This window comes from Sorex fumeus, unplaced genomic scaffold, assembly GCF_029834395.1.
Source record: "Sorex fumeus unplaced genomic scaffold, SorFum_2.1 ptg000042l, whole genome shotgun sequence".
NCBI lineage: Eukaryota > Metazoa > Chordata > Mammalia > Eulipotyphla > Soricidae > Sorex > Sorex fumeus.
The window spans coordinates 1,310,049-1,337,254 of record NW_026606099.1 but is presented as its reverse complement, the minus strand read 5'-3'; the positions used below and the strand labels follow the sequence as shown (position 1 = coordinate 1,337,254).

Here is a 27,206-nt window from a genome sequence, read left to right as displayed (position 1 = left end):
AGATGGATTGATGGACTGATGGTAATTGAGTTTGACTCACAAACCTCGCTGCACCATACTAATAACGTGAGAGGTTGCAGCTGCTGGTTTTTGACTTCTCAAAGCCAAGCTGCCTTCTGCACTTGGGACTGGGGCCTGGCCTGGTGTTCCAGCATGAGCCAACTGATGGCTCCTCAGCCCAGAGCCAGTAGCTGAGGCTTGGAGACTGAGCCATAGTCCAGCCGATAAGGCACTTGTCTTGCGCGCATCCCACCCACCATCCTCGGCATCCATATGGTACCCTGAGCACCTCCAGGAGTGATTCCTGAGCACAGAGCCAGGAATAACCTCAGGACACCGTGGGGTGTGGCTCCTAAAACACCCCCCCCCCCCGCAAAAAAAAAAAAAGGCTGAGGCTTCCTAAATGCAGCTGCCCAGACGGGGTGGACGGAAGACCCTACAGTGAGCTCTCAGTACAATTGCTTCTTCCCACTGGGAAGCCAGGCGGACCCTCAGAGCCCGCTTTCAGATTTCCTCCCCGCTGGGCGGCCTGGTCCTTCCCCAAGTGGACTTTGGAGTGGACTATCCCAGAAGGCGGCCGTGGCGGCCCGGGCAGCCCGCGCTGGTTGTGTGGGGCGCGCGCGCGCTCGGAGCGCTGGAGGTCGTTGCGGGCGTGGGTGGCTTAGGCAGCGAGTGGGTAGCAGAGCTCCACGGTGGTGGCTGGAGGCGGAGAGAGATGGGCTCGTGTCCCTGGGGCAGCCGTCGTACCAAGGCAGGGAGCAGCCCCTGGAGGGGAGCGGAGCGGGAGAGGCGGGAGGAAGGACCGAGACCAGCGACAGACAGACAGACAGACACACACACACACACACACACACACACACACACACGCACACTCCCATCTAGACGTGGGCAGCGGGAGGCGGGGATGGCGCCCGGTCAGAGATGAACCAAGCCGGGGAAGGCTCCAGACACGGAGGACAGAGAGTCAGAGGTGACTCAGAGGGAACAGAGGCTGTCAGGAAGCGGGAAAGACATAGGGGAGAGGCACAGAAGCCAAGGAGGAGCCTGGAGGGGTGGGGGCGCGGGTCAGGGGGCGCCCTTGGGGACCAGAAACGAGCAGAAATAAAGAACAGGCGGATTGGAGAGGGAACCAAGCAGAAACAGGAGGGGGACAGCCAGTTGCCTCTTCCCTCCACCTGCCCTTCTCATCTCTCTTCCTCCAGACCAACTATTTTAGGAGGAGACCCGGGCGCCAGAAGTACTACCTAGTTGCCTTTGTGAAAATCCTTGAGAATAGAGCTAAGATGGCCAAGGAGAGGGGCCTAATAAGCCCCAGTGATTTTGCTCAGCTGCAAGAATACATGGAATGTGAGTCTTCCCCCGCAGCCCCTCAGTTCTGGAGACCTCACCCCAGAGAATCTCTCCTCCGGATCCCCCTCTGCCCTTCTCCCCCCAGCTCAGCCTGGCTTTGCCCAACAGGCTCCTGAGATCTCCAAGTGTCCAGGAAGGGAGGAGAGGGGCTGGGCAGGACACCTGGGGGTCTCACCTCTCTCCCCGCCATCTCTGGCTCTTGGTTTAACTCAGAGAAGAGAGGCCTTTGGGGCATGGCACTTGGGAAGATCTGAAAGGTTTTTTTCTGTTATTTCTTGTTTCTTACTGGAATCTCCTCCTTCTCCTTCTCCTTCTCCTTCTCCTTCTCCTTCTCCTTCTTCTTACTCTTCCTCCTCCTCCTCCTCCTCTTCTTCTTCCTCTTCTTCCTCCTCCTCCTCCCCCTCTTCCTCCTCCTCCTCCTCCTCCTCCTCCTCCTCCTCTTCTTCTTCTTCTTCTTCTTCTTCTTCTTCTTCTTCTTCTTCTTCTTCTTCCTCCTCCTCCTCCTCCTCCTCCTCCTCCTCCTCGTCCTTTTGAACCACCATGAGAAAAAGTTACAAACCTTTCATGTTTGAGTTTCAGTCATACAATGATCAAACACCCATCCCTCCACCAGTGCATATTTTCAACCACCAATGTCCCCAGTATCCTCCCACCCTTCCCAACCCTCCTCCTGCCTCTGGGGCAGACAATTTCCCCCATACTCTCTCTCTACTTTGGGGCGTTATGGTTTACAATACAAATACTGAGAGGCCACCGTGTTTTGGTCCTTTATCTACTTTCAGCACACATCTCCCATCCCAAACGATCCCTCCAACCATCGTTGACTTAGTGATCCCTTCTCTATTCCAGCTGCCTTCTCCCCCACCTCATGAGGCAGGCTGAAATTTCTTCTTTATCTCACTTGAACCTTTTTATGTTTTCTGCATTGGAGGTCTGGATGGGACTCTGGCAGCAGGGAGGGGGAGAATCTGATTCATGTTCTTCTCTCACTATCTTCATACCCTAGACTCCACGCAAAAGGTCAGTGATGTCCTAAAGCTCTTTGAGGAAGGTGGAAAACTGGCGAATTATCTCCAAGGAGATGTGAGTGACAGCGGGTAATTCCCCTCCTGGAGTAACCCCTCCCATTTTGTTTTTGCTTCTTCATTGGGATTTGCTGCTCCCAATTTCTAGGGATTTTTCTGGGTTTTCCCCCTAAGTATGTACCCTTATCAAATCACTGAAATCTTTTGTAACTGCAACTATTGCTTTAGGACAAAGCTAGAGATTCTGTTAACTCAGGACTTGGCCCCAGGAAACCACACTGCTTACTTGGATGCTTCTGAGTTCAGCACTTAATGTCTCCGCCCGCACTACTCCTAATTCTTCATTACCCCAGCACCCCGGAGTAATGTGTGCTCTCATCACAGGCTATTCAGTATAAGGGATTCCAGGAATTCCTGAAAATCTATCTGGAGACGGATAATGTTCCTCATTACCTAAGCCTGGCACTGTTTCAGTCCTTCCAGACTTACCAACCCATAGAAGAAAGTTTGGAGAAAGGTATGGTCATAGAACATGGGGACTGGGCTGGATCCAGTACATGATCAAATTAGTGTGATTTGGGGGGTTAGAATTGAATTGAAGGGGCTGGAGCAATAGCACAGCGAGTAGGGCGTTTGCCTTGCACGCAGCTGACCTAGGTTCGATTCCCAGCATCACATATGGTCCCCTGAGCACCGCCAGGAGTAATTCCTGAGTGCATGAACCAGGAGTAACTCCTGTGCATCGCCGGGTGTGACCCAAAAAGCAAAAAAAACAACAGCAAAAAAAAAGAACTGAATTGAAGCACAGGCTGAGGGGGAAAGAAATGGAGGTAAGGGAGAAGAGCGGGCAGTCTGGTTAGAAGCTGGAGGGAAGAGAGTTAAAGGGAAGATTGGAACAAAGGAAAAGAGTGAGAGCAGAGTGTGGCTCCATCTCAGATCTCCATGCTTTTCTGTCTTGGGGCCAAAAACTTGGCAGTGCTCAGAGGTAGCTCTGGAGAGCATGTGATATTGGGGATTGAACTCCTCACAGAGCATGCATGCCAGTCCTTGGAGCCATCTCTCTGGCCCTTCAGCTGTCCTTTGTTTTATTTTGTTTTGGGGGTTCCACCCAAATGTGTTCAGGGATTATCCTGGCTCTGGGTTCAGGGATTCACTCATGGCAATGCTCAGAGGACCAGAGATGATAGAACGTGGGTCAACCACATGCAAGGCAAGTGCCTTACCTGTTGTATGATTTTTCTGGCCTTCTTTTGTCCTTTTTATAACCAGATGTGGTATGCCTCAGTGATGTCTCCTGCTACTTCTCCCTTCTGGAAGGAGGTCGGCCAGAGGACAAATTAGAATGTGAGTTGCCTTCTGGACTGGGGACACAGGAAAGGTGAAGGGAGAGGGGATGTTCGTAGACTTTTTACTTTCATTTTCTCAGGATTCCTACAGGCCTGTAGGGCCAGCCAGAAATGGGACCAGAGACCGGACTCATTTCCTCTGTACTTTTGCTTCCTAATATCTAATGTCATGCACGTTGTCACCTCTATTTTCATGTCTTTTGGTGGCCTGCAGTATTCTTGGAAGTGGGGAGAAGTGTACTATTTTCCCTATGAGGTTCATCTAACCTGCTTGCACTCCTTTTGTTGGGACTGAGAAAAGTCTCAGCCCCATCTCCACATTCGGGGCTCTTCAGACAAACACTGTCTCCTGATCTCTTTGTTACCCCAATATTCTATTATGAATTTGGGGGAGGTATCCATTACAAAAGGATTCTGATCCCTCTAAAATGCTCCACAGTTACCTTCAAGCTGTATGACACAGACAGGAATGGGATCCTGGACAGCTCGGTGAGTTGGGGTACCCAGATGCTGGGCAAGGGAGCATGTGTCCATGTGTCTGTGCCTTCCTGTTCCAACTCTTCCAGGATCATAAGACGCAGAGGGAGAATTGAGTCCTCTAGGACTAAACTTGGGCGTAGGCCCCAAGCTCTTGACCCCTCAAAGAGGAGGCTGGAAACAAGAATTGGGGGTGGCCTTGCAAATGTATGAACACACATGGACAATCATTTACTGGGCAGAGGAACCTGAGAGTGAGCAGTGGATCTGGGGGTGGAACCCAGGAACCCTAATTTCTGGAGCAGAGTTTGGTTGAGGTCATGAGGCAGGATATGGTGGTGGCTCTTACCCTCTTGGCCCCCAGGAGGTGGAAAAGATCATCGTCCAGATGATGCGAGTGGCTGAGTACATGGACTGGGATGTGTCTGAACTGAGGCCGGTAAGGCAGTTCTTCCTTCATTGTCCTCCTGGTTCCTTTCCCCTGCTCAGTCCCATGTGGAACTTACCCCATTTCTGACAGGCACCCTGGTTCTCGTGGGCTCAGGTGACTGGACAGGTGTCCTCAGGGGCTTTGGGGAGGTTCCAGACCCCAAGGGCCACCAAGACTAAAAGTCACTGCCTTCACCCCTGTCCTCTGCTCAGATCCTTCAGGAGATGATGAAAGAGATTGACTACGATGGCAGTGGTTCTGTCTCCCTGTCTGAGTGGCTCCGGGCTGGTGCCACCACAGTGCCCCTGCTGGTACTGCTGGGTCTGGAGATGGTGAGTTGAAGAGTCTTGAAGATGACGAAGTCATCTGCCCTGGTTGTGATCCTCGAAGTGCTGAGACACCCACTGTGTTCATCTGCTGTGTTCTTCTAGACCCTGAAAGACAATGGCCAGCACATGTGGCGATCCAGAAGGTTCCCCCGACCAGTCTACTGCAACCTATGCGAGTCGAGCATCGGTCTCGGCAAACAGGGGCTGAGCTGTAACCGTGAGTGGTGGGGTCTGGGTGTGTGGGAGCCAAGGGCTAGTCCATCCAGTTAGAAGTGGGAGCTGAGTCTCTGAACTTAGAACTAAGTGACCTAAGAGACCTGGATGTGAGTCCTGGACTTTGACACTGATAAGCTCTGCTACTTTAGAAAAAGCACAGAACTTTTTTTTTTTTTTATCACACCCAGCGATTCTCAGGGTTTACTCTTGGTACTGCACTCAGGAATTACTCCTGGTGGTGTATGAGGGACCATATGGGGTGTCAGGAATTGAACCCTGGTCAGCCACGTGCAAGTCAAGTACCCTACCTGCTGTACCCTTGCTCCTGTCCCAATACATAACTTTTTGTAACTTTTTGTTTTGTTTTGGGTCCACCCCTGGCAGTGAGTGATCAGAGACTTCTCCCATCTCCATGCTCAGAGGTCACTCTCAGCTGTGCTCTGGAGACATTGAGGTGCTGGGGATTGATCCCAGGGCTCCAGCATGCAAAACATGCAATCTAGCCCATAGAACTATCTCAATCCTAACTGTAACTGTTTTATTTTGTTTTGGGGCCATACCCGGCAGTGCTCAGGACTTACTCCTGGCTCTGTGTTTCGGGATCACTTCTAGTGGAGCTCCAGGGACCATATGGGTGGCTGGGGATCAAATCCAGGTTGGTAGCAGGCAAGGCAAGCGCCCTCCCCTCTGTACTATTTCTCTGGCCCCAAACCTTTAAGCCTTAATTTCGTTAGCTGAAAATGAACTGATTGTGTGTAAGAATTAAATGACCATGCAAGAAAGTCGCTTTACACAGTGTAGACACCATTTCTCTCTTTGAATAAAAGTTAGCTCTTATTCTTTTTTTTAAATTTTTTTGTAGATTTACAATTTTTTGTGCTTGGGTTTCGATTATACAATGATCAAATACCCATCCCTCCACCAGTGCCCATTTTCCACCACCATGGATAATATCCCTCCCACCCCTTCCCTCCCATCCCACCCTGCCTCTGTGGCAGGGCGATCCCTTGTGTTCTCTCTCTCCTTTTGGGAGCTCTTATTCTTGTTCTCTCTGGGACTCCTTTTTTCAGTTCCTGGCACTCAGATGGCACAGAGGTAGGTAGGCAGCCGCAATTGTTCTTTTAGTGGAAAGAATGAGGAAAAGATCCGGGGCTTGAAGGTGAGCCCCCACACAAACTTTTAATTCTTTACCACACCCTCTCAGCAAAGGGTTCTGTCTTGTTTCGGTGCCAGGTGAGGAGGAAATAGGTGGCAGGGTTGCAACTAAGGCTCTGACCTTCTTCCTCTTGCCCAGTCTGTAAGTACATCGTCCACGGCCACTGCGCCATGAAGGCCCGGCCTTGCGAAGTCAGCACCTATGCCAAGTCTAGGAAGGACATTGGCGTGAGTAACCCCGTGCCCTCCCTCTCTCCTCGCACGTGCTGTCCTTAGCCTTCCCTTCAGGCCCTGATCAGAACCCCTCAGACAAGAGATTGCCTTGCTCCCCAAGGTGCAATCACATGTGTGGGTGCGTGGAGGCTGTGAGTCTGGCAAATGTGACCGCTGCCAGAAGAAGATCCGGATATACCACGGTCTAGCCGGGCTGCATTGTGTGTGGTGCCACCTAGAGGTCAGTCGGGGAACTGTACCTCCTGGCCCCGGATCCCTCGCTCAGCTGCCTTACCTGGGTCAGACTCTGGGCTTTCCTCCCTTCCTGCCACCGTGTCTCTGCTCCCAAGGAATCCACGTTGCCAAGAGACAGGACTCCCTCCATGATTTCTTCGTGCCCACCTTGTCTTTCAGATTCACGACGACTGCCTGCCAGCCATGGGCCAAGAGTGTGACTGTGGCCTGCTCCGTGATCACATCCTGCCTCCATCGTCCATCTACCCCAGCGTTCTGGTGAGGGCCCAGGGCAGCAACTTGTGCTTCCTGGACAGACACCCACCGCTGTGCCAGACGGTTAAGTCAGATGCCCCGGGTGGGGGATCCCACGCCATCCAGTTACCCTCTCTCCCCTCCTAGGCCTCTGGAACAGAGCGTAAAAGCACCTCCGCTTTAAAGACAGACCAGAGGACCACGGAAGATTTAAGTTTGAGCACCTTTGAAGCTCTTCGGGTACGAGACTCAGAGACTTGAGCTTTATGGTGGGGGCTGGTTTCTTTTCATTGGAGCCCCCCTGGGAGGGAATGAAAGGAGAAGGCCAGGGATGGTACTGCCCTCCAAAAGAGCCTCATTAGTCGGGAGAGATGAGTGTCCCAGGGGACAGCCAGCTTCCCTCTCTCTCTCTCTTTTTTTTTTTGGGTCACACCTGGCAATGCACAGGGGTTACTCCTGGCTCTGCACTCAGGAATTACTCCGGGCGGTGCTTGGAGGACCATATGGGATGCTGGGAATCGAACCTGGGTCAGCCACGTGCAAGGCAAACACCCTACCCGCTGTACTATCACTCCAGCCCCAGCCAACTTCTCTCTTAACTATGACAAAATGTTGCTTTCCTGAGCCCTGGTTTTCTTCCCCTCATACAGATTAACCCTGTTTCAAACACACACCCACTTCTGGTCTTTGTCAACCCCAAGAGTGGTGGGAAGCAGGGAGAGAGGTGAGAAAAGATTTACTGGCTTTTCCAAGATGGCAACGGGCTTGGTAACTTGGTGTGTCATCCCCTGCCATGATCCGTACTTCTTCCCTCCCCAGAGTACTGTGGAAATTCCAGTATCTACTGAATCCTCGCCAGGTCTTCAACCTTCTGAAGGATGGTCCCGAGCCAGGGTGAGTGTAAGCTGTGGCTCCTTGCCAGTATTCGCGTGGGTCTGCGTAGGAGAGAGCAGGAGTACACCCATATTGGAAGCCAGGGGGTTGGGGTGCGAACAACCAGGATTCAAGGTGCAGCTTTTCCTCTGGTCATTGGGCATCCTCACGCAGTTCTCTGGCTCATCTTTGATGCTGCTTTCTCCCCCAACCACTGAAAAATTCCTCTATTTCCTGTTTTTCGTTTTTCTTTTTGGGTCACACCTGGCGATGCACAGGGGTTACTCCTGGCTCTGCACTCAGGAAACATTCCTGGCGGTGCTGAGGGAACAATATGGGATGCTGGGAATCGAACCCAGGTCGGCCGTGTGCAAGACAAACACCCTACCTGCTGTGCTATTGCTCCAGCCCCTGTTTTGTTTTCTTTCTCCTTAAGAGAAACATGGGCTGAAGTGATAGCACAGTGGGGAGGGCGTTTGCCTTGCATGTGGCCGACCTGGGTTCAATTCCTCTGCCCCTCTAGGAGAGCCCGGCAAGCTACCGAGAGCATCCCACCCGCAGGGCAGAGCCTGGCAAGCTCCCTGTGGCGTATTCGATACGAATCGTATTCGATATGCCAAAAACAGTAACAACAAATATCACAGTGGTGACATTACTAGTGCCCGCTCAAGCAAATCAATGAATAGCAGAAGGACAGTGCTACAGTGCTAATAGGAACATAAATGTTTTGATGAGGGAAGGGGAGGGGCCACATAAGAGATGATAGTCTAGAAGTAATCTGCCCGTGCAGAGATCTGATGGCCTCGAGACTGTTGTCCTTCCTCATTTTTTTTCCAGTTTTGTTTTGGGGCCACAAGACAACCACACCAGAGCTTACTCAGGGATCACTCTTGGTGGGCTCAGGGGACCTTATGGGATGCTAGGGATCAAACTTAGGACAGCCATGTGCAAGGCAAGCATCCTACCCGCTATGCTATTTCTCCAGCCCCTGTTGTCTTGATTTTGGTTTTTTGAATTACACCCTGTGGTGTGCAGGGTTTACTCCTGACTTTGCACTCAGGGATAACTCCTGATGTGGCTTGGTATATGTGGTATCGGAGATAGAACCCAGGTGAGCTACATGCGAGGCAAGTACCCACGATGTAGGATAACACTGTTTTGTCCTTCCTCAGGTAGCTTAGATTTATCAGGCCACACCCATCTAAGGACACTGAACTTGTATTGTAAGCAATGTCCTTTCTGTGTGGACACAGGAAGACAGTTAATATTATGCTTTGTAACTTGGGAGTTGATTGATTCCGAATAATATTTACTCCTGGGCATCTGCTTTCTTGACTCAGTTGCCCTTAGATCCTAGCACCCCAAAAGCAGAGTCCCGACAATGGACTGAATGGACCCAGGGCAAGCTGTGAGCTACCCTGGCATCGAAATGGGCCAGGCCAAAGCGCCACGATACTCAACTCTAAGTTGAGGGCATGATCATGGACAAATGCTGTCATGATCCAAAGTAAGTAACAACGAGACTAGGACCCTGTTAGGGCTAGGAAGACTAACCTGGTCTGAGGACTGCAGAATGTATGAGATGTTTTTATCTCTTACTGTGCTCACACAGAATGACGTTGCTAGAAATATTAGAAGTAGATTTACTACAACTATTTAAGTAGATTACTAGCTTCGGCGTGATAAGATTTTACACCACTGTACTATCTCTCGACCCTGTCCTTCTTCATTTTCTCTCTCACCTTTTATCTCAGGCTCAGATTCTTCAAGGATGTTCCTGATTGCCGAATTTTGGTGTGTGGTGGAGACGGCACAGTGGGCTGGATTCTAGAAACCGTTGGTCAGTACAGGGAGAGGCTCCAGGCAGGGTATTGGGACAGTGGCTTCCCAGACTAACTCTCTCTCTCTTCTCACTTGCATCCCCAGACAAAGCCAACTTGTCTGTTTTGCCCCCTGTCGCCGTGCTGCCCCTGGGCACCGGAAATGATCTGGCCCGTTGCCTAAGATGGGGAGGAGGTAAGTGGTTAGAAATTGTTTTCTGTACAGATGGGGGGCATTGGATAGGAAAGAGAAAGGGTATCTAGTATGCTTGGAGAAGAAGATTGGGGAGAAAAAGAGGCACACGTGGGTATGTACCAAAATGGATTGTCATCAGAACGGAAGAATATTTTGAAACAAGAAGCTAGGATTATCATCTGAACCCAGAAGGGTCAAGAATGATAGTATTCTTCCCTGGAAATCTAAAACTATTCTTGTTTTTCCAACCTAGTGTTAGAGGGAGGGAGCAATAGAACAGGGGCTAAGACACTTGTCTAGTATGTGGCTGACCCAGGTTTGGCCCCCAGCATCACCAGGAGTCACTCCTGAGCATCAAGTTGGGAATAGTCCCTATGCATGACCAGGGTGGCCCAATAAACAAACAGAGAGAGAAAGGGGAGGGGGGAGAAAGGGAGAGAGAGAGAATGAGCATTTGCTTGAGGTATGCGTTGGTAGCACAGTAGCACGGTCCTCCTGTTGTTCATCTATTTGCTCGAGTGGGCCCAGTAACGTCTCCATTGTGAGACTTATTACTGTGTTTGGCATATTGAATACGTCATGGGTAGCTTGCCAGGCTTTGCCGTGCGGGTGAGATGCTCTCGGTCGCTTGCCAGGCTCTCCGAGAGAGGCAGAGGAATCGAACCTGGCTCGGCCAGGCCTGCTGTACACAGGGCAAATGCCCTACCACTTCGTTGGTAGAAAAAGAAATCTGTGTGGGGCAATTGCATCGGAAGTATCTTGGTGTTGATCCTGTTGGATTCAGAGTCCAGCTCTAAGATCTTGCTGGAGATAACAGTATGGGAGTCTGCCTAGTAGGTGAGAAGGCTTCTGCATGAAAAAGCGTGAGGTGAAAACAGTCACCAATGTGGTCGCACATCAAAGTATGTCTTTCATTGGCTGGGGCTTCAAGTGAAAGGTGGAGAAGGGCCAAAGGATGGACTGGGTTGAACAGCGTTCAGATTATTTGTATCTAGAATGCTGTGTCAGGGCCAGAGCCATAGTACAGAGGGTAGGGTACTTGGCCTGCACACGGCCAACCTGGGTTCGAACCCCCAACATCCCATATGTTCCCCGAGTACCACCAGGAGTGATCCCTGAGTGCAGAGCCAGAGTAAGCCCTGAGCATCTCCTGCTATGCCCCCCCTAAAATAAAACAAAACTTTTAAAAAGAATGCTGTATCATGGGGTCAAAGCAACAAATGGGGTGTTTCCGTTGAATGCACCTGACCTGGATCAATCCCCAACACCACATATGGTTCCCTGAGCCCTGCCAGGAATGATTCTTGAGCACAGAGTCAGGAGCAAGCCCCGAGCAACGCCAGGTGTGCCCCCCAAACAAAACAAAACAAAAGAGAATATTGTGCCAGGGAGTTTTTTTTAGTAGGGAGGATGCCACACTCATTCCCCCTTACGCTCACTGGTGCCTGGCTCAGTGTTCAGTGGCTTCTCTGAGTGGTTCTCAGGGAGATCTTGCAATGTTGAGGTTGAACCCAGGGCCTCTCTGTGCAAAGCATGTGCTGTAGACCTTTGAGTCATCGCCCCAGCCCCTCAGTGGAGGGTGTTTTAAACTTTATGCTGCTGTTGGGGCTGGAGAGATGGTCTTCAGCGGGTAAGGCACTTACTTGCCTTGCACATGGTTGACCTGGGTTTGATTTCCGACACCTTATAGGGTCTTTCTCGCACCACCAGGAGTGGTTCCTGAGTACAGAGCCAGGAGCAACCCCTAAGCATCCCCAGGTGTGCCCCCCCCAAAAAACATAAACTCTATTGTTTATGTTTTTATTGCTTTATTTTTTTAAAGTGGAAAACTGAAATCCCAAAGAAAGGATCATATTGTTTATCGGGTAGTATTCTGCATTTTTTGAAACTTGGTTATTTCTGAGAATTTTGCATCATGTTCAGTTCGCCGTAGTCCTCACAGCTTCTTGCTGTTCATTCATTCACATCACCTCTTTTTTTGTTTGTTTGTTTTCTTTTTGGGTCACACCTGGTGATGCACAGGAGTTACTCCTGGCTCATGCACTCAGGAATTACTCCTGGCGGTTCCCAGGGGACCATCTAGGATGCTGGGAATAGAACCTGGGTTGGCCGCATGCAAGACAAACGCCCTACCCACTGTGCTATCACTCCAGCCCCACCTATTTTTTTTTTTTTTTTTTTTTGCCACTGAGGCATCTAAATGTAAAATCCCTGAACCATAAGAAACACTTGAAACCATGAAAGATGTAACTGGGGGGTCAATGAGCTAGGACAGCAGGTAAGGCACATGCCCTGTACATGCCCTGCCCAGGTTCAATCCCTGGCATCCCATATGGTCCCCTGAGCCACATTCTTGGTCATAATTTAAATCTCATGTGTGAACATGCCACCAGCTTTTTTGGCCAGTTCTTTTATTTTTTGGGCCAAACCCATCAGTGCTCATGGTTTATTCCTAACTCTGAACTCAGAGATTACTCCTGGTGGGGCTCAGGGGACTATATGGGCTACTGGTTCAGCTGGGTGCAAGGCTCACAGTACCATCCTTACCTTAAATACTATCACTCCGTCCCCTTTGGCAGGTTCTTAAATCCTCCACATCTGACTTGGTTTTCATTTATAGTTTCAGACCCTTTGAAATTATGTTTTGGGTCTTCATGTATTCTGCAAGTGACTCATAGTAATTTCTGCTAATTCTACGGGATCATGAAAATAATATAAATATGACTGTAGCACTGTAGCACTGTCTTTCTGTTGTTCATCAATTTTCTCAAGCGGACCCACTAACATCAATATGATGTTAACAAAAATTTCTGTCAATCTGAAAAAAATCCCTAAGTTTTTTTTTTTTTTTTTTTTTTTTGCTTTTTGGGTCACACCCGGCAATGCACAGGGGTTACTCCTGGCTCTGCGCTTAGAAATTACCCCTAGCGGTGCTCAGGGGACCATATGGGATGCTGGGAATCGAACCCGGGTCAGCCACGTGCAAGGCAAACGCCCTACCCACTGTGCTATTGCTCCAGCCCCAAATCCCTAAGTTTTGAAGAAGAGGGAAATGAAAGGAAAGCCACTGTAGCAGCTCTGTGGTGAATGGCTTGCAGGGAGAAGCGGAGAGGCAACTACCTTATTGCAGCAGTCTAGTCAAGAGATGATGGTATGAAACGGACAGCAGCAGTGGGGCTCAGAGGTAGGAGCCACCTCAGTTGGTAACTGAGAAGGCAGTAAAGTCTGGGACACTTTCTGGCTTTGAGGATTGGGCAGATGGCGGTGCCGTTTATTAAGATAGAACGTATAGGGGACTGGAGAGATACTACAGTGGGTAGGGTGCTTGCCTTGCACTCAGCTGACCCAGGTTCATTACTTGGCACTTCATACGGTCCTCCAAGTACCACCAGGAGTGATCGCTGCACTCACAGAGTCAGGAGTAAAATCTGAGCACTGCTAGTTGTGCCCAAAAAACAAACGAACAAAAAAAAAAAAAAGGAAAGGGAGGAAGGGGAAGGAGGATGGGAGGGAGGGAGGAAGGGACAAGGGAAGAAATGATACTCAGCCAGAGAGACTGCCCAGGAGGTAATTAGGCGCTGGCTTTGCACACAGCCAACCTGGGTTTCATCGCTGCCATTACATACGGTTCTGTCAGTCTTGCCAGGAATGAGGAGCACATGGGGCTGAAGCTATAGTACAGCGGGTAGGGCCTTTGCCTAGCATGTGGCCAGACCAGATTCGATCCCTGGCATTCCATCTGGTCCCCTGAGAACCGCCAGGAGTCGTTCCTGAGTGCAAGGCCAGGAGTAATCCCTGAGCGACTCTGGATATGACCCAAAAAGAAAAAATAAATCAGGAGTGATGAGCACAAAGATAGAAGCAAGACCCGAGCACAACAGGTGTGCTCTGTCCCCCCGCAAAAAAAAATAGCTTTTGTCAGCGGCCAACCCGGGTTCTATTCCCAACATCCCATATGGTCCCCCCGAGTACCGCCAGGAGTAATTCCTGAGTGCAGAGCCAGGAGTAACCCTGAGCATCCCCGGGTGAGACCCAAAAAGAAAAAAAAGTAGCTTTTGTTTTGGACACGTTGTGTTGATGTGTCAGTGGAGCATCCAGATGGAGATGTGTGGTGGGAACTTAGAAAGAGATGTCAGGAGTTGGAGCAGCCGCTCAACTGGCTAAGCACACGCTTTGTGTGCAGGAGACTTGAGTTCAACCCTTAGCACAGTACATGGTCCCCCAGCACTGCCAAGAACAACACCCGAGCACACTGAGGTGGGAGTATCCCCTGAGCATCTCTGTGTGTGGACCCTCCTGCTCAGAAAAATAGATGTCGAGGCCAGAGTGATAGTACAGTGGGTAGGGCACTTGCCTTGCACACAGCTGGCCTGGGTTCAATCCCTGGTACCCATAAGGTCCCTCAAACCTGCCAGGAGTGATTACTGACTGCAGAGCTAGAAATAAGCCCTGAGCACTGCCAGGGGTTACCTGTGGTCCAAAACAAACAAAATAAATGTTTGTTTAAGAAGCTGAGGAAGTGACTCAGTGGTAAAGTGTGTGCTTTGAATGCATGAAACCTGGGTTTTATCCCTGATTGTGCAAAGAGAGAGAGAGAGAGAGAGAGAGAGAGAGAGAGAGAGAGAGAGAGAGAGAGAGAGAAAGAGAGAGAGAGAGAAAGAGAGAAAGAAAGAAAGAAAGAAAGAAAGAAAGAAAGAAAGAAAGAAAGAAAGAAAGAAAAGTCAGAAAGAAAGAGATGGCAGGGAATGAAGTGCAAAGTCATGGCTGAAAATGCTTCAGTTATCTGTTCCCAAAAGGTAATTGATATCCTGAGAGTAGATGAGTTACCTCGGGAAAGAGGTCAGATGAGAAGTTGGACAAGGACAGCAAGATCCTGCGAAACATCATAATTAAGGAGTAACAGGGCTAGAATTAGTTCAGCAGTAGGGTTGCTCACATGTATGAGGCTCCCCAGCAGGGAAAAACTATATAAATCAAATTAATTAAAACATTCAATTGCATCTACAAAATCTCTTTTGCCATGCAAGACATCCAATTTACAGAACAGGAGCCAGAGAGATAGTAGAGCAGGTAGGGTGTTTGCCTTGCACATGACCATCCCAGGTTTGATCCTCAGCATCCTAGATGGTCCCCTGAGCACTGCCAGGAGTGATTCCTGAGTACAGAGTCAGAAGCAACCCCTGAGCACCTTCAGATGTTTCCTCAAAACAAAACACATTCACAGATTATGGACATCTTCGAGGGTTATTTTGCCTCCCACAGAGATAAGCAGCAGAGTAACCTTTCTTAGTGTAGTAAGTAGTAGTATTTTTCTCTTACTTTTAATAGGGTGTTACACCGGCTGAGCTCAGGGGCTACTCCCCACTCAGTGCTGAGGATTTGGTCTGGGTGTTGTTCTCTCAGTGGTGGCTGAGAGGGGCACTCGGGCAGGGGACATGCAGTGTAGGGGATTAAACCTGGGGCTCCTGGGAGCAGACATGCCTGTTGAGCTCTCTCCCTGGCCCTATGAATAGTGTTCTAGAATAGTCAGGAGTTTCATGAGTTAAAATGAGAACTAAAGTTATACTGTTGGTTTTGGCAAAAATCATTGGCTATCTTTGCCAAAAGAATTTCAGTTGAGTAGTATGGTAAAAGGCAAATTACAGTAGATTAAACCCTTAGTGGAATGGAATTTATTTAAAAATAATGCTTGTGATAAAAATAATTCAGAATTTTAGCTCTGAGGCCAGAGCAATAGTACAGCAGGTAGGGTGCTTGCCTTTAACGTGACCTGGCCAGGTTTGATCCCTAGCACCACGTATGGTCCCCAAACCCTACAAGGAGTGGTCCCTGAGCACAGAACCAGGAATAATCACTGAGCACCACTGGGTGTGGCTTAAAAGCAAAAATATATATATTTTAAAGAAAATTTCTGTGTAATCTACTTCCTAAAGTCTTGAAGTCTATATTTTAAATTTACAGTTTTCTAGAAACATACTAATATATACTCATGCATTTGTTTGTTTTGGTTTTGAGGTCATATCAAAGTGTGTTCAGGGACTACTCCCAATGATGTGCTCAGTTAGATTAAACCCTTAGTGGAATGGAACTTATTTAAAAAATTTTTTCCAGGGCTGGAGCGATAGCACAGCAGGTAGGGCGTTTGCCTTGCACGCGGCCAACCCGGGTTCAATTCCCAGCATCCCATATGGTCCCCCAAGCACCGCCAGGAGTGATTCCTGAGTGAAGAGCCAGGAGTAACCTCTGTGCATCGCTGGGTGTGACCCAGAAAAAAAAGCAAAAAAAAAATTTTTTTTCCAAGTTATAAAAATAATGCTTGTGATAAAAATAATTCAAAATTTTAGCTCCAAGGCCAGAGCAATAATACAGTGGTTAGGGCACTTGCCTTGCACGTCCTGGCCAGGTTTGATCCCCAGTACCATGTATGGTCCCCAAACCATACCAAGAGTGATAGCCCAACAGATAGTCCCAACTGTCAGTGCTCAGGAGATCATTTGGTGCCAGGGATGAAACCAGGCTGGCTAACTACAAGGCAAGCACCTTAACATCTGTTCTATCTCTCCGACTAAAATGTATTTAAACAGTGAGCTAAGCTCAAATGATCATTCTCTCCAATTAATTAGCTAGGCGAGGTTTTGTTTTTGTTTTGTTTTTTGGGAGGTGCCATACCCTTTGATGCTCAGGGCTTACTCGTGACTCTCCACTCAAGGATCACTCCTGGCTGTACTTAGGGGACCATATGAGGTTCTGGACGATATGGGGTGCCAGGGATCAAACCCAGGTCAGTCACTACCCACTGCATTCTCTCTCCAACCTAAAACAAAGTTAATCAGGGCTTTGTTTCAGTTTTTCAGTTCTGGTTGTGTTCAGGGCTTACTCCTAACTCTTCACTCAGAAATCATTCCCAGCATATGTGGTCCCAGGGACCATATGTGGTAGGAAGGCTCAAACCCGGGTCGACTGGTGCAAGGCAAATTCCATACTTGTGGGACTATCTCTCCAACCCCATTAGGTTTTAACTACTTCCCTTTCATTGTTATCGTTTGTTGTGGTGGTTTTTAAGGCAATGACCAGAGGCCCACAGATGCCTTACTATGGGGCTCTCATGTTTTTTTTTGTTGTGGTGGTGCTTATCATAGCTTGCACATCTGGTCATGGTGCTCACACTTGGATGTGGTGATCTGAGGGTCATAGTCCTTTAGCTGTGGTGGGCACAGTTACTTCCCAGAGGTTCACTTCCTGGCTGTGGTGCTGACACATATTTCAGTGGTGCCCACTGGGTGGTGCCTCTCTGTTGTGGCGTTCACACATGGCTGGCTATGGTGTGACTAGATTGATTTCAGTGCCAGGGGTCATGAAGGGAAGAGCTGCCAGGCTCCAACAGCAGTGATGCCAGGATTATATGTGAACCCATGCTGGGAAGTGGACTTGTGACCTTATGCCGGGCCCTCTCTCCTTTTCCTTTATTATTATTATTATTACTATTATTATTATTATTTGCTTTTTTTGGGTCACACCCAGCGATACACAGGGTTTACTCATTCAGGAATTACTCCTGGCGGTGCTCGGGGGACCATATGGGGTGCTGGGAATCGAACCCGGGTTGGCCACATTCAAGGCAAACTCCCTACTTGCTGTGCTGTCACTCCAGTCCCTCTCCTTTATTATTTTTATTTACTTTATTTTAAAAAATTGGGTGGGGCCATACCCAGCTGTGCTCAGTACTTACTCCTGGCTCTCTGCTCAGGAATCACCCCTGGTGGTATACCGAGTACCATATGGGAAGCAGGGATCGAGCCCGAGTTGACCATATGCAAGAGAAGCATCCTACCCGCTGTACTGCCTCCCCAGCCCCTCCCGGACTCAGCTCTCAGTTTTGTTTTCATCCCTTTTTTTTGTGAGGGATGGGAAGAGAGCATGTTTGAGCCATAATTGACAGTGTTCAGGGGCTACTCTTAGCTCTCTGCTCAGGGATCACTCCTGGTAGTGCTCTAGGGAGCATATGTGGTACTAAGATCAAAGTAAGATCAGCTGCATGCAAGGCAAGTGTCTTACCCCCTGTATAATCTCTCCGGCACAATCTCTCCGGCTTTCAGCTTTCAGTTTTCTGTAATAGACCATACTACCTATTTTCTTTTTGTGAGCCTCTCAAGAGGTGCTGAGGACCCCATGGGTCCCCACCAGTAATTCTCAGCCAACTGGGCCTTCATTTCTATACTAGGGCATTGAGGATATGATGTTGATTGGGTCCCACAGTGCCGGGAAAACTGGCATCCCGTCCCAAACAAACATACATGTGTACAAGATTCAAGCATATATACTACACTGTTATGGGGTTATTTGCCTCCAATAATCTGCTTTGGAGGTCTTTTCAAATTATTGTATAGATTTCATTCTTTATTCACTAATTTGGAGTAATAGTTCATGGCATAGATTTGCCATAAATTATATAATCTTCCTATAGATCATTTAGAAGATTTCCAGTGCTCTGTTTTCAGGGGTCAGTTTGGGGGATTGAACTCAGGGTCCCAGACATGTGAGGCGTGTTTTACCACTGAGCTATATCCCTGGCCCAAGTTTGCTGTTTCAGCTGACATTTTGTGTGCTCATCTCTGCATATGTATGATTCTTTCAGTAGGTAAAATTCTGAAAAGCAAATTTCCTGCATCAAAGGATATGTTTTTATATAAGATGATAATATTTGATAAAAACTGCCAGATTGCCTTCCAAAAGTGAAATATCAGTCAATGTAAAAAAAAAGTTAATGTTCCAACTAACAGAAAACAAAAGTACTAGTTTATTCATATTATCATTATGTTTGGCTTTCTCAATCTCTTTATTCAATTTGATAGACGATACAAAGTTAACTGATCATTTTGACATATAATTTTTTTAAATTATTGTTGTTAAGGACGTTGTTGCAATGAATGGGATGGGGTGGGGTGAGAGGGGTCATTGTGCTGCTCCTTTTTTTTTTTTTTTTAGTTTGAGGTCATAGCTTGAAGTGCTCAGGAGTTATTCCTGGCTTTGCACTCAGGAATTACTCCTGGTGGCGTTCAGAGAACCACATGGGATGCCAGGGACCCACCCCCAGTTGGTCACAAGCAAGGCAAGTGCCCTCCCCCTGCACTATCTCTCCAGCCCTATTGCTCCTCACATCGTTTAGCTGGTGCTCACTGGCCTGACTCATCTGATCACTCTGCTTGCCAGGAGTCGCACTCTTAGTTGAGACACAGAAGTTATGGTTGTGATGTTTCCAGGAGGTCACTAAGGCCTCAAACACATGTTTGCCAGAGGTCATGCTCCTTGAGAGTGATGCTCACTTATCTTTTTATTTGGTGTGTTCGCCTGAATTACACCCCATTTGTGATACTGACTTACACCTGACAGTGGTGCAGCCAAAAACTGTTTGTGGTGCTAGAGGTCACAGAGAGCAGAGCCACCAGGCTCAGACAACAGCCAGGGTCATGGCAAATGTGGACCACTAGGGATCTGGACTCATGTCCATGTCTTTGCAAGGTAGGTGCTCTAAATCACTGCAGCAGGGGCTGGAGTGATAGTACAGCAGGTAGGGCATTTGCCTTGCAAGCAGCCGACCCAGGTTCAATTCCCAGCATCTCATATAGCCCGAGCACCGCCAGGAGTAGTTCCTGAGTGCAAAGCCAGGAGTGATCCCTGTGCACTGCCGGGTATGAGCCAAAAAGCAAAATAAATAAAAAATTTTTTAAAAATCATTGCAATATTCCTCTGAGCACTATAATTCTTTTCATTAAAAAAAAAGTTTTGTTTTTACTGGTCTGGGGCCAACCTGGAGCTGCTCAAGACTTATTCTTGGCTCTGTGCTCAGGGATCACTCCTGGCAGGGCTTAGGGGACCATATGTGTTGCCAGGGACAGAACCTTGGCCTTGGGGCTTAACCCTCCTCCTCCTCTTCTTTCTTATTCTTCTATCTTCTTTTTTCTTCTTTTCTTCTTTGTGTTTTGTTTGTGTTTGGGCCCTGAGACAAGTGCCCTGCCCACTGTTCTATCACTCTGTTCCCAGAGCCTCACACGTACACAGAATTGTTCTACTGCTGAACTATTATCTCCAGCTTCTTGTGACATCAAGCATCATTGATCTGCCATTTTTATCTGTGATAGCCTTGTCTCCCACTTTTCTACTGGCTTCTCAAATACAGTGACTTGTAAGCATTTTCTTTTTTCTTTTTGTGGGATTTGGGGCCATACCCTACAGTTCTCAGGGACCATGCCTGGCAGTTTCCTAGGGAACTGTATGCAGTGTTTGTGTTCCAGGCAGTATCAGAGCACAGCTGCATGCTGGAAAAGCCCCTTTATCTCTGGCCTATCTCTTTGTCCCTGGCAGTGTTTTCTATTTTTGTTTTGTTTGGGGGTCACACCCCAGCAGTTTTTAAGGTTAACTCCCTGCTCTGTACTCTGGAGTGACCCCTGGTAATGCTGGGTGCACCATGTCAGACCAGGGTCATCTGCATGCCGGGGAAGTGGCTTACCCACTGTACTGTCCCTCTAACTTTGCCTTGCCTGATTTCGCTGTTATTGCGGGCGTGTAGCACACATGGTTGGGTTATCCACAAACTTGGTCAGAGTGCTCTGTGATGACACACACTTTAATTGCACGCACACATGCCCACTGGGTCACACTCTTTCACGGTGGACTCACACGTGTTCTCACCAGGGATTGCAGGTGTGGCCCCACTTGGCTTGCACAGTTTTTAGTTGTGCTCACAGGAGTGGGCGTGAGGATCACGTCTCACCGTCAAGTTGCAGTGCTTAAGCACACCTGCCTGTGATATGCCAGATCCGGCATCACTAGTGGGTCCTGGGAGAGCCGCAGAACCACGGTGAGCACTGCGGGCTCACCAGTCAAACAGGTCTGTGACTGCAGGCCAGGAGCTTTTTGTTTGGTTCTTTTTTTGTTTTTGATTTTTGAGCCACATCCAGCGGTTCTCAGGGCTTACACCCGGGTCTGCTCACGGGGTTCACTCCTGGCAGGGCACAGGGGCCCATATCTGTTGTTCTGTACTATTGCTCCAGCTCATCTTTTTATTTATTTATTTATTTATTTATTTTTGCTTTTTGGGTCACACCCAGCAATGCACAGGGGTTACTCCTGGCTCTGCACTCAGGAGTTACTCTTGGCGGTGCTCAGGGGACCATATGGGATGCTGGGAATCAAACCTGGGTCGGCCGTGTGTAAGGCAAACGCCCTACCCGCTATGCTATCTCTCCAGCCCTCATCTTTTTATTTTTGAAGTAGTTTATTTTGTAATTGTTTTTATCAGTCTTTTTGGTTCCTACTTTGTTTTTTTGTACATTATGCTTTAGAAAGATTTTCACCACTGAAAGATTGCAAAAACATTCTCTCATGTTTTCTTCTAGTATGAATTGTTTCCGTGTGTGTGTGTGTGTGTGTTGGGATTGAACCCAGGGCCTCATATATATGATGCAGTTTTTCTGTTTTTTCCTGTGCTCAGGGCCTACCTCTGTTTCTGTGCTTGGATGCCACACCAACCAGTGTTGATGGTAAATGTTATCTGGAACGGAACCTGGGCTTTCCATTGGCCAAGCATGGACTCCAGCCCTTGTGCTATTGTAGGCCCTGCTTTGTTCATTTGTTTTTTCATTTTCATTTTGATTTTGTATTTTATTGGCCACATCCGGTAGTGCTTAGGGCTTATTACTGCTCTATGCACAGGTATCAAACTGGGGTCAGTCTCAGGCAAGACAAGTACCTTAATCCCTGTACTATCTCCCCAGAGCCCCCACCCCTTATTTTTTTTTGTTTCCTTTTGTTTTGGAATTGTTTATTTTATTTTTATAAAGTAGTTCACAATATCTGATTACATTTAATATTTGAACATCAATCCCACCACTATTACACCTTCCCACCGCCATATTTTGGATGTTTCCATGAACCCCTGCCCCAAAGCAGAACTGAAGTAATTTATTTTGTATAGTTTGTTGTGAATAAACCACTGAAAATGCTCCAAAAAACTTTCCTTAGTTTATTTGTTTTTTTGTGGGGGCTATCCCCAGGGCTGGAGTGATAGCACAGCGGTAGAGTGTTTGCCTTGCACGTGGCCAACCTGGATTTGATTCCTTTGCCCCTCTAGGAGAACCCAGCAAGCTACCAAGAGTATCACACCTGCACAGCAAAGCCTGGCAAGCTACCCGTGATGCATTCGATATGCCAAAAACAGTAACAACAAGTCTCACAATGGAGATGTTACTGGTGTCCGCTCAAGCAAATCGATGAACAAGGGGAGGACAGTGCTACAGTGCTACCCCCAGTGAAACTTTAAGGGCCCAGGATTACTCCCAGTGGTGCTTAGCCTGGATGTGTGGGTAGATTTTTAGGGTTTTTGTTGTTGTTGTTGTTGTTTGTTTTTTGCTTTTTCCCTCACTCCGCTCATTTTTGGACCACATATGGCAATTCTTAGGACTGACTCCTGACTCTGTGCTCAAGGATCACGCCTGAGGTGCTGGGAGACCATATGAGGTGCCAGGGATTGAGCCAGGGTTAGCCTCATGCAAGGCACACGCCCTATCCATTGTACTATCTCTCTGACCCCTGGGCTGACAGTTTGGTTCTCCTGCCTAGAAATGTGCTGCTTGGGGCCAGCAGGCTTGTCAGGGTCAGGCATGCAACTCAGAGCCTTGTGTCTTGGGCATGTACCCTACCACTTAAACTCTCTCCCCATCACTAACAAGGCAGTTTGTTGTTATTAAATTCTTTCCTTCTTTTTTGTTTTTTGTTCCGGGAGCTCTCCTGGAAGTGCTCAGGGTCACTCTTGTTGGTGTTTGGGGCGCCCTGTGTTACCGGGGGATTAAACCAAGACTCCCGCATACAAAGCGTGCATTCCGGTACTCTGGACCATCTTTCCAGACTTTATGTTAAATTCTTGGACCTGTCTTGAATTTAGTTTGGCATAAAGAGTGTCTTCTCCATTCAGCATCATTTTTGACCCTTTTTACCCTCCCCCTTTAAAGTGGCATTATGTGGAGTCAGGGAGATGCTCAGTGAGCTGGTGGACAGGCTTTGCAGGAAGAAGCCCTGAATTCAATCCCCACCAACACATCAACTTCCAAAGGCTGCCAGAAGCAACCCCTAGGCACAAAGCCAAGAGTAGCCCCTGGGCACCACGAGGTGTGACTCCAAAACAAACAAATGGAATTATGTACTGAATTCCATATATACCTGAGTCTATTTCTATTGGGGGTGGGAGGGAGGTGTTGCACCACCGCCAGCTGTGCTTAGGGCTTACTCCTGGCTCTGTGCTCAGAGGTTACTCCTGGCTTTGGGGACCATATGCAGTACCAGGGACCAAACTAGGGTTTGCCTATAGGCAAAGCAAGTGCCTGAACCTCTGTACTCTCTCTCTCTGGCCATATATCTGGACATTATAGTCTTTACTGGTGAACTTTTTAGTCAACTTTTTATTCTGTTCCCTGTGTCACACAGTTTAGACTTTTCATCCTCCTCGACAACGTGACAACATGGAGCAAAGGGTTAGCAAGGAGTTCACTAAAAATTGGCCCATGGGAGCAGGGTTAAGCACTTGCCTGGCATATGGCCAACCCCAGTTGACTCCCCTGACCTGCATATGGTTCCTTGAACACTGCCCACAGTCATTCCTGAGCACAGAGCCAAGAATAGCCCCTCAGTACCACCGGGTGTGGCTCCAACCTTCTGCACCCCTCTTAAAGAAAAAGTTTGGTCCATAGGCCAAAGTGATGGCTCAGTGGACTGAGTGTGTGCTCTGCACCCAGGGTCAATTCCCACACCACATTCACCCAGATACTGCCGGGGTGACCCCTGAGCACAGAGCTGGGTATAGCCACTCAGCACTGTGGCATATTACCCGAAAACTAGAATAAGAAAAGAAAGAGGTTAGAGAGATAGTACAGCACATAAGAGCTCTTGCCTTGCATGTGGCTGAGCCAGGTTTTATTCCTAACACCCCATCTCTGGTCCCTAACCTATCAGGAGTGATCTCTGAGCACAGAGCCAGGAGTAAGCTCTGAGCACAACACTGGTTGTGACTCAAGAATCAAAACAGGAAAAAAAATTTTATAATTAATGTTGATCCACAGGAGCTATGACCAACTAGGCTGTCCTTTGACTGGTAGGGGCTGGGAAGGCCACCTGCAGAGAAACTCTCAGATTTTTGGGGAAAGGGGTTAAGGGTTAAGAGCTTCTTTAGGTTTCATGGATGAGTTCTCACTCACCTGTCTTCTCTTCCCTCCCTAGGGTACGAGGGACAGGATTTGGCGAAGATCCTCAAGGATATAGAGATGAGTAAGGTGGTATACATGGATCGATGGTCCGTGGAGGTGATACCCCAACACACAGAAGAGAAGAGCGACCCAGTGCCCTTTCACATCATCAATAACTACTTCTCCATCGGTGTGGTCAGTGTGGTGGGGCCTGAGGGATGTTGGGGAAGTTGAGGTTGAGCAGGCAGAGGGTGAGCAGAAGAGGAAGGTGGAGATCAGTGGGGCTGTGATACATGGAAATCGGGGATGGATATAGGTGGGTACAGAAAAGAATATGGACATATTACTCCTAGACTGAGATGTACGGGGCTGGAGTGATAGCACAGTGGGTAGGACGTTTGCCTTGCATGCGGCCGACCTGAGCTCAAGTCCCAGCATCCCATATGGTCTCCCGAGCACCTCCAGGAGTAATTCCTGAGTGCAGAGCCAGGAGTAACCCCTGTGCATCGGCGGGTGTGACCCAAAAAGAAAAAAGGAAAAAACAACAGACTGGCGTGTTACGGAGTTCTGTGCTAGGACGGGAGGCAGGACTCTCATCTGAAGTGCCCTGAACTCCTCAGGATGCCTCTATTGCTCACCGGTTCCATGCCATGCGAGAGAAATATCCGGAGAAGTTCAACAGCAGGTGAGGGGGTGGGAGGTGGGATGTCGTGGGCATACACAAAGACAAGGATCTGGCAGTGGCCAGGTTTGACTCAGAGTGTCCAAAGGACACTGGCACTTGTGGGAACCCCTCACCGAAACCCCCTGGTTCACCTTAGGACTGGAGCCAGGAAGGGGATGTCCACTTCCCTGCACCTGGCCCAGACTCGCCAGCCCTGTAACCTGTCACCTCTGTCTTGGGCCTTATGGTGGGGTTGACACAGAATGAAGAACAAGCTCTGGTACTTTGAATTCGCCACATCTGAATCTATCTTCTCAACGTGCAAAGGGCTGGAGGATGCTCTAACAATTGAGGTAGGGATCACAAAACACAACCGGTCATCCTTTCAGTTTCTTTCCTTAATTTTTTATTTTTTTGTTGCTCTTTTGTGTATTTTCTTTTTAGCTTTTGGGCCACTTCCAGCAGTGCTGGGAAGCCATGCAGTGCCAGGGACTGCATTGGGCCCCCCCACATGCAAAGCATGCACTCAGCCCCATGTACCATCCCCCCCAGTCCTCTTTCAGTTTTATTTTTTATATATATTAGTTTCCTCCTTCATAGTCTTCAACCGGGAATTGTTTATGTTCTTGAACATTGGCTATCCCCAATATCAGTCCTGGTTTCTCAAATCCTCAAGATCCAAAAGTTTCTATTTGGGGATTAGAGAGGTAGGACAGTGGGCAGGGTGCTTGCCTTGCACATGGCCAACCTAGGTTCGCCAGCATCCCGTGTAACTCAAGCATCACCAAGAGTGACCCCCAAGCATCGCTGTGTGGCTCCAAAACAAACCCCAAAAAGTCCCTATTTTTTTTTTTTGCTTTTTGGGTCACACCTGGTGATACTCAGGGGTAACTCCTGGCTTTGCACTCAGGAATAACTCCTGGCGGTACTCAGGGGACCATATGGGATGCTGGGAATTGAACCTGGGTTGGCCACGTGCAAGGCAACGCCCTACCCGCTGTGCTATCACTCCAGCCCAAAAAGTCCCTATTTCTGCCATCCCTTACGAACCTTCCAGCATCCCTTCCCTGTTTGCCATATGGTGGAAAGATTCTTAGCCATGATTGTACCGTGAGGGGAGTGATCTTTGCCCTTCTGGGCCCTTCTCGCTCAGATCTGTGGGAAGCCCCTGGACCTGAGCCACCTCTCCCTAGAAGGCATCGCAGTGCTGAATATCCCCAGTACACACGGCGGCTCCAACCTCTGGGGCGATACCAAGAAACCTCAAGGAGACTCCACTCATGGGATCAACCAGGCCTTGGGCGCTACAGCAAAAGTCATCACTGACCCTGATATCCTGAAAACCTGCGTCCCAGGTGAGAGGAGCAGCCTAGGAGCTGAGTGGGCAGGGCCAAGAGCAGAGGCGACTCTTTGGTAAAACTCTCTGCTTCCCCCTCAGACCTAAGTGACAAGCGGCTGGAAGTAGTAGGTCTGGAAGGTGCCATCGATATCGGCCAGATCTATACCAAGCTCAAGAGTGCTGGACATCGTCTGGCCAAGTGCTCTGAGATCACTTTCCAGTAAGGGAAACTCTGACCTTTTGGGAGCAGTGATGCCAGGAGAGCAGGAGGGCCCTGGGAGAGGAGGGGAGGGACTTTGACCCAGGAACCACAAATCTCATAAGAGAGTTTTGGGGTCTGGCTGGTAAAGAAACCCCCACCAATCTGTCCTGGCTTCCTCCAGCACCAGGAAAACCCTCCCCATGCAGATTGATGGAGAGCCCTGGATGCAAACGCCTTGTACGGTAAGTCCTGCTTGTGTCTGTCTGTCTGTGCCTCAGGCTCCTGAACCCTCATTCTCCATTCTGTTCCCCACTTTTCACTCTCTCCGGAAACCGGGAGGTCCGCTGTTTACCACTGCTGCCAAATCCTGATTGCTCGGCCCTTACCCTCTCCAGGATCCTGGAAACTCACCCTGAATCCCACAGATCTCTCCCCCATTCCAAAGCAACCAGCCTTGCCTCTGACCATGTCCCTTCCCTTCCAGATCAAGATCACCCACAAGAACCAGATGCCTATGCTCATGGGCCCACCCCCACGCACCTCCAGTTTCTTTGGCTTCTTGTGCTGAGGGGGACTCCCACAGCCTCCAAAGCAGTCTTGAACACACCTCGATGTCCTTGGACTCGAGTCCTGAGGCTCCGCACCTTGCTACATACCCTCCCGCCAACCGAGGAGGTGTTCCTGCACCCTCACAGTATTTATTGCCCCACACAGCAGTGCTCTTCCCCACTCATCTGTGTGCACACACACGTTGAAAGTGCCTCATCTAATAAATGACCTTTTCCCCCTCACTGGGATATTCGTTATGTCGTCCACCGCCTTCTTTTGTTGCCTCTTGAGTGACATCG

At 48.8% G+C, this 27,206-nt stretch overlaps 1 protein-coding gene across 3 annotated transcripts in view; it reads left to right on the top strand.

Annotated features, from left to right (window-relative positions):
* Positions 1-27,027, top strand: part of DGKA (diacylglycerol kinase alpha) — a 32,996-nt gene extending 5,969 nt beyond the window's left edge. The window contains exons 2-24 of one of the 3 annotated variants that reach the window (XM_056120020.1): positions 1,203-1,347; positions 2,357-2,433; positions 2,760-2,892; positions 3,645-3,719; positions 4,161-4,210; positions 4,563-4,637; positions 4,841-4,960; positions 5,060-5,174; positions 6,468-6,556; positions 6,663-6,782; positions 6,956-7,054; positions 7,178-7,270; positions 7,681-7,754; positions 7,850-7,924; positions 9,658-9,743; positions 9,830-9,919; positions 24,188-24,348; positions 24,774-24,838; positions 25,080-25,170; positions 25,971-26,172; positions 26,256-26,376; positions 26,540-26,600; positions 26,843-27,027. In XM_056120020.1, the coding sequence (XP_055975995.1) occupies positions 1,284-1,347; positions 2,357-2,433; positions 2,760-2,892; positions 3,645-3,719; positions 4,161-4,210; positions 4,563-4,637; positions 4,841-4,960; positions 5,060-5,174; positions 6,468-6,556; positions 6,663-6,782; positions 6,956-7,054; positions 7,178-7,270; positions 7,681-7,754; positions 7,850-7,924; positions 9,658-9,743; positions 9,830-9,919; positions 24,188-24,348; positions 24,774-24,838; positions 25,080-25,170; positions 25,971-26,172; positions 26,256-26,376; positions 26,540-26,600; positions 26,843-26,926 (2,220 nt within the window). In that variant the 5' untranslated portion in view covers positions 1,203-1,283 and the 3' untranslated portion in view covers positions 26,927-27,027. Of the gene's footprint in view, positions 1-1,202; positions 1,348-2,356; positions 2,434-2,759; positions 2,893-3,644; positions 3,720-4,160; positions 4,211-4,562; positions 4,638-4,840; positions 4,961-5,059; positions 5,175-6,406; positions 6,557-6,662; positions 6,783-6,955; positions 7,055-7,177; positions 7,271-7,680; positions 7,755-7,849; positions 7,925-9,657; positions 9,744-9,829; positions 9,920-24,187; positions 24,349-24,773; positions 24,839-25,079; positions 25,171-25,970; positions 26,173-26,255; positions 26,377-26,539; positions 26,601-26,842 lie in introns of those variants that run through there. The other 2 variants (XM_056120021.1, XM_056120022.1) reach the window with 2 other exon arrangements.
* The last annotated feature ends 179 nt before the right edge of the window (positions 27,028-27,206 follow it).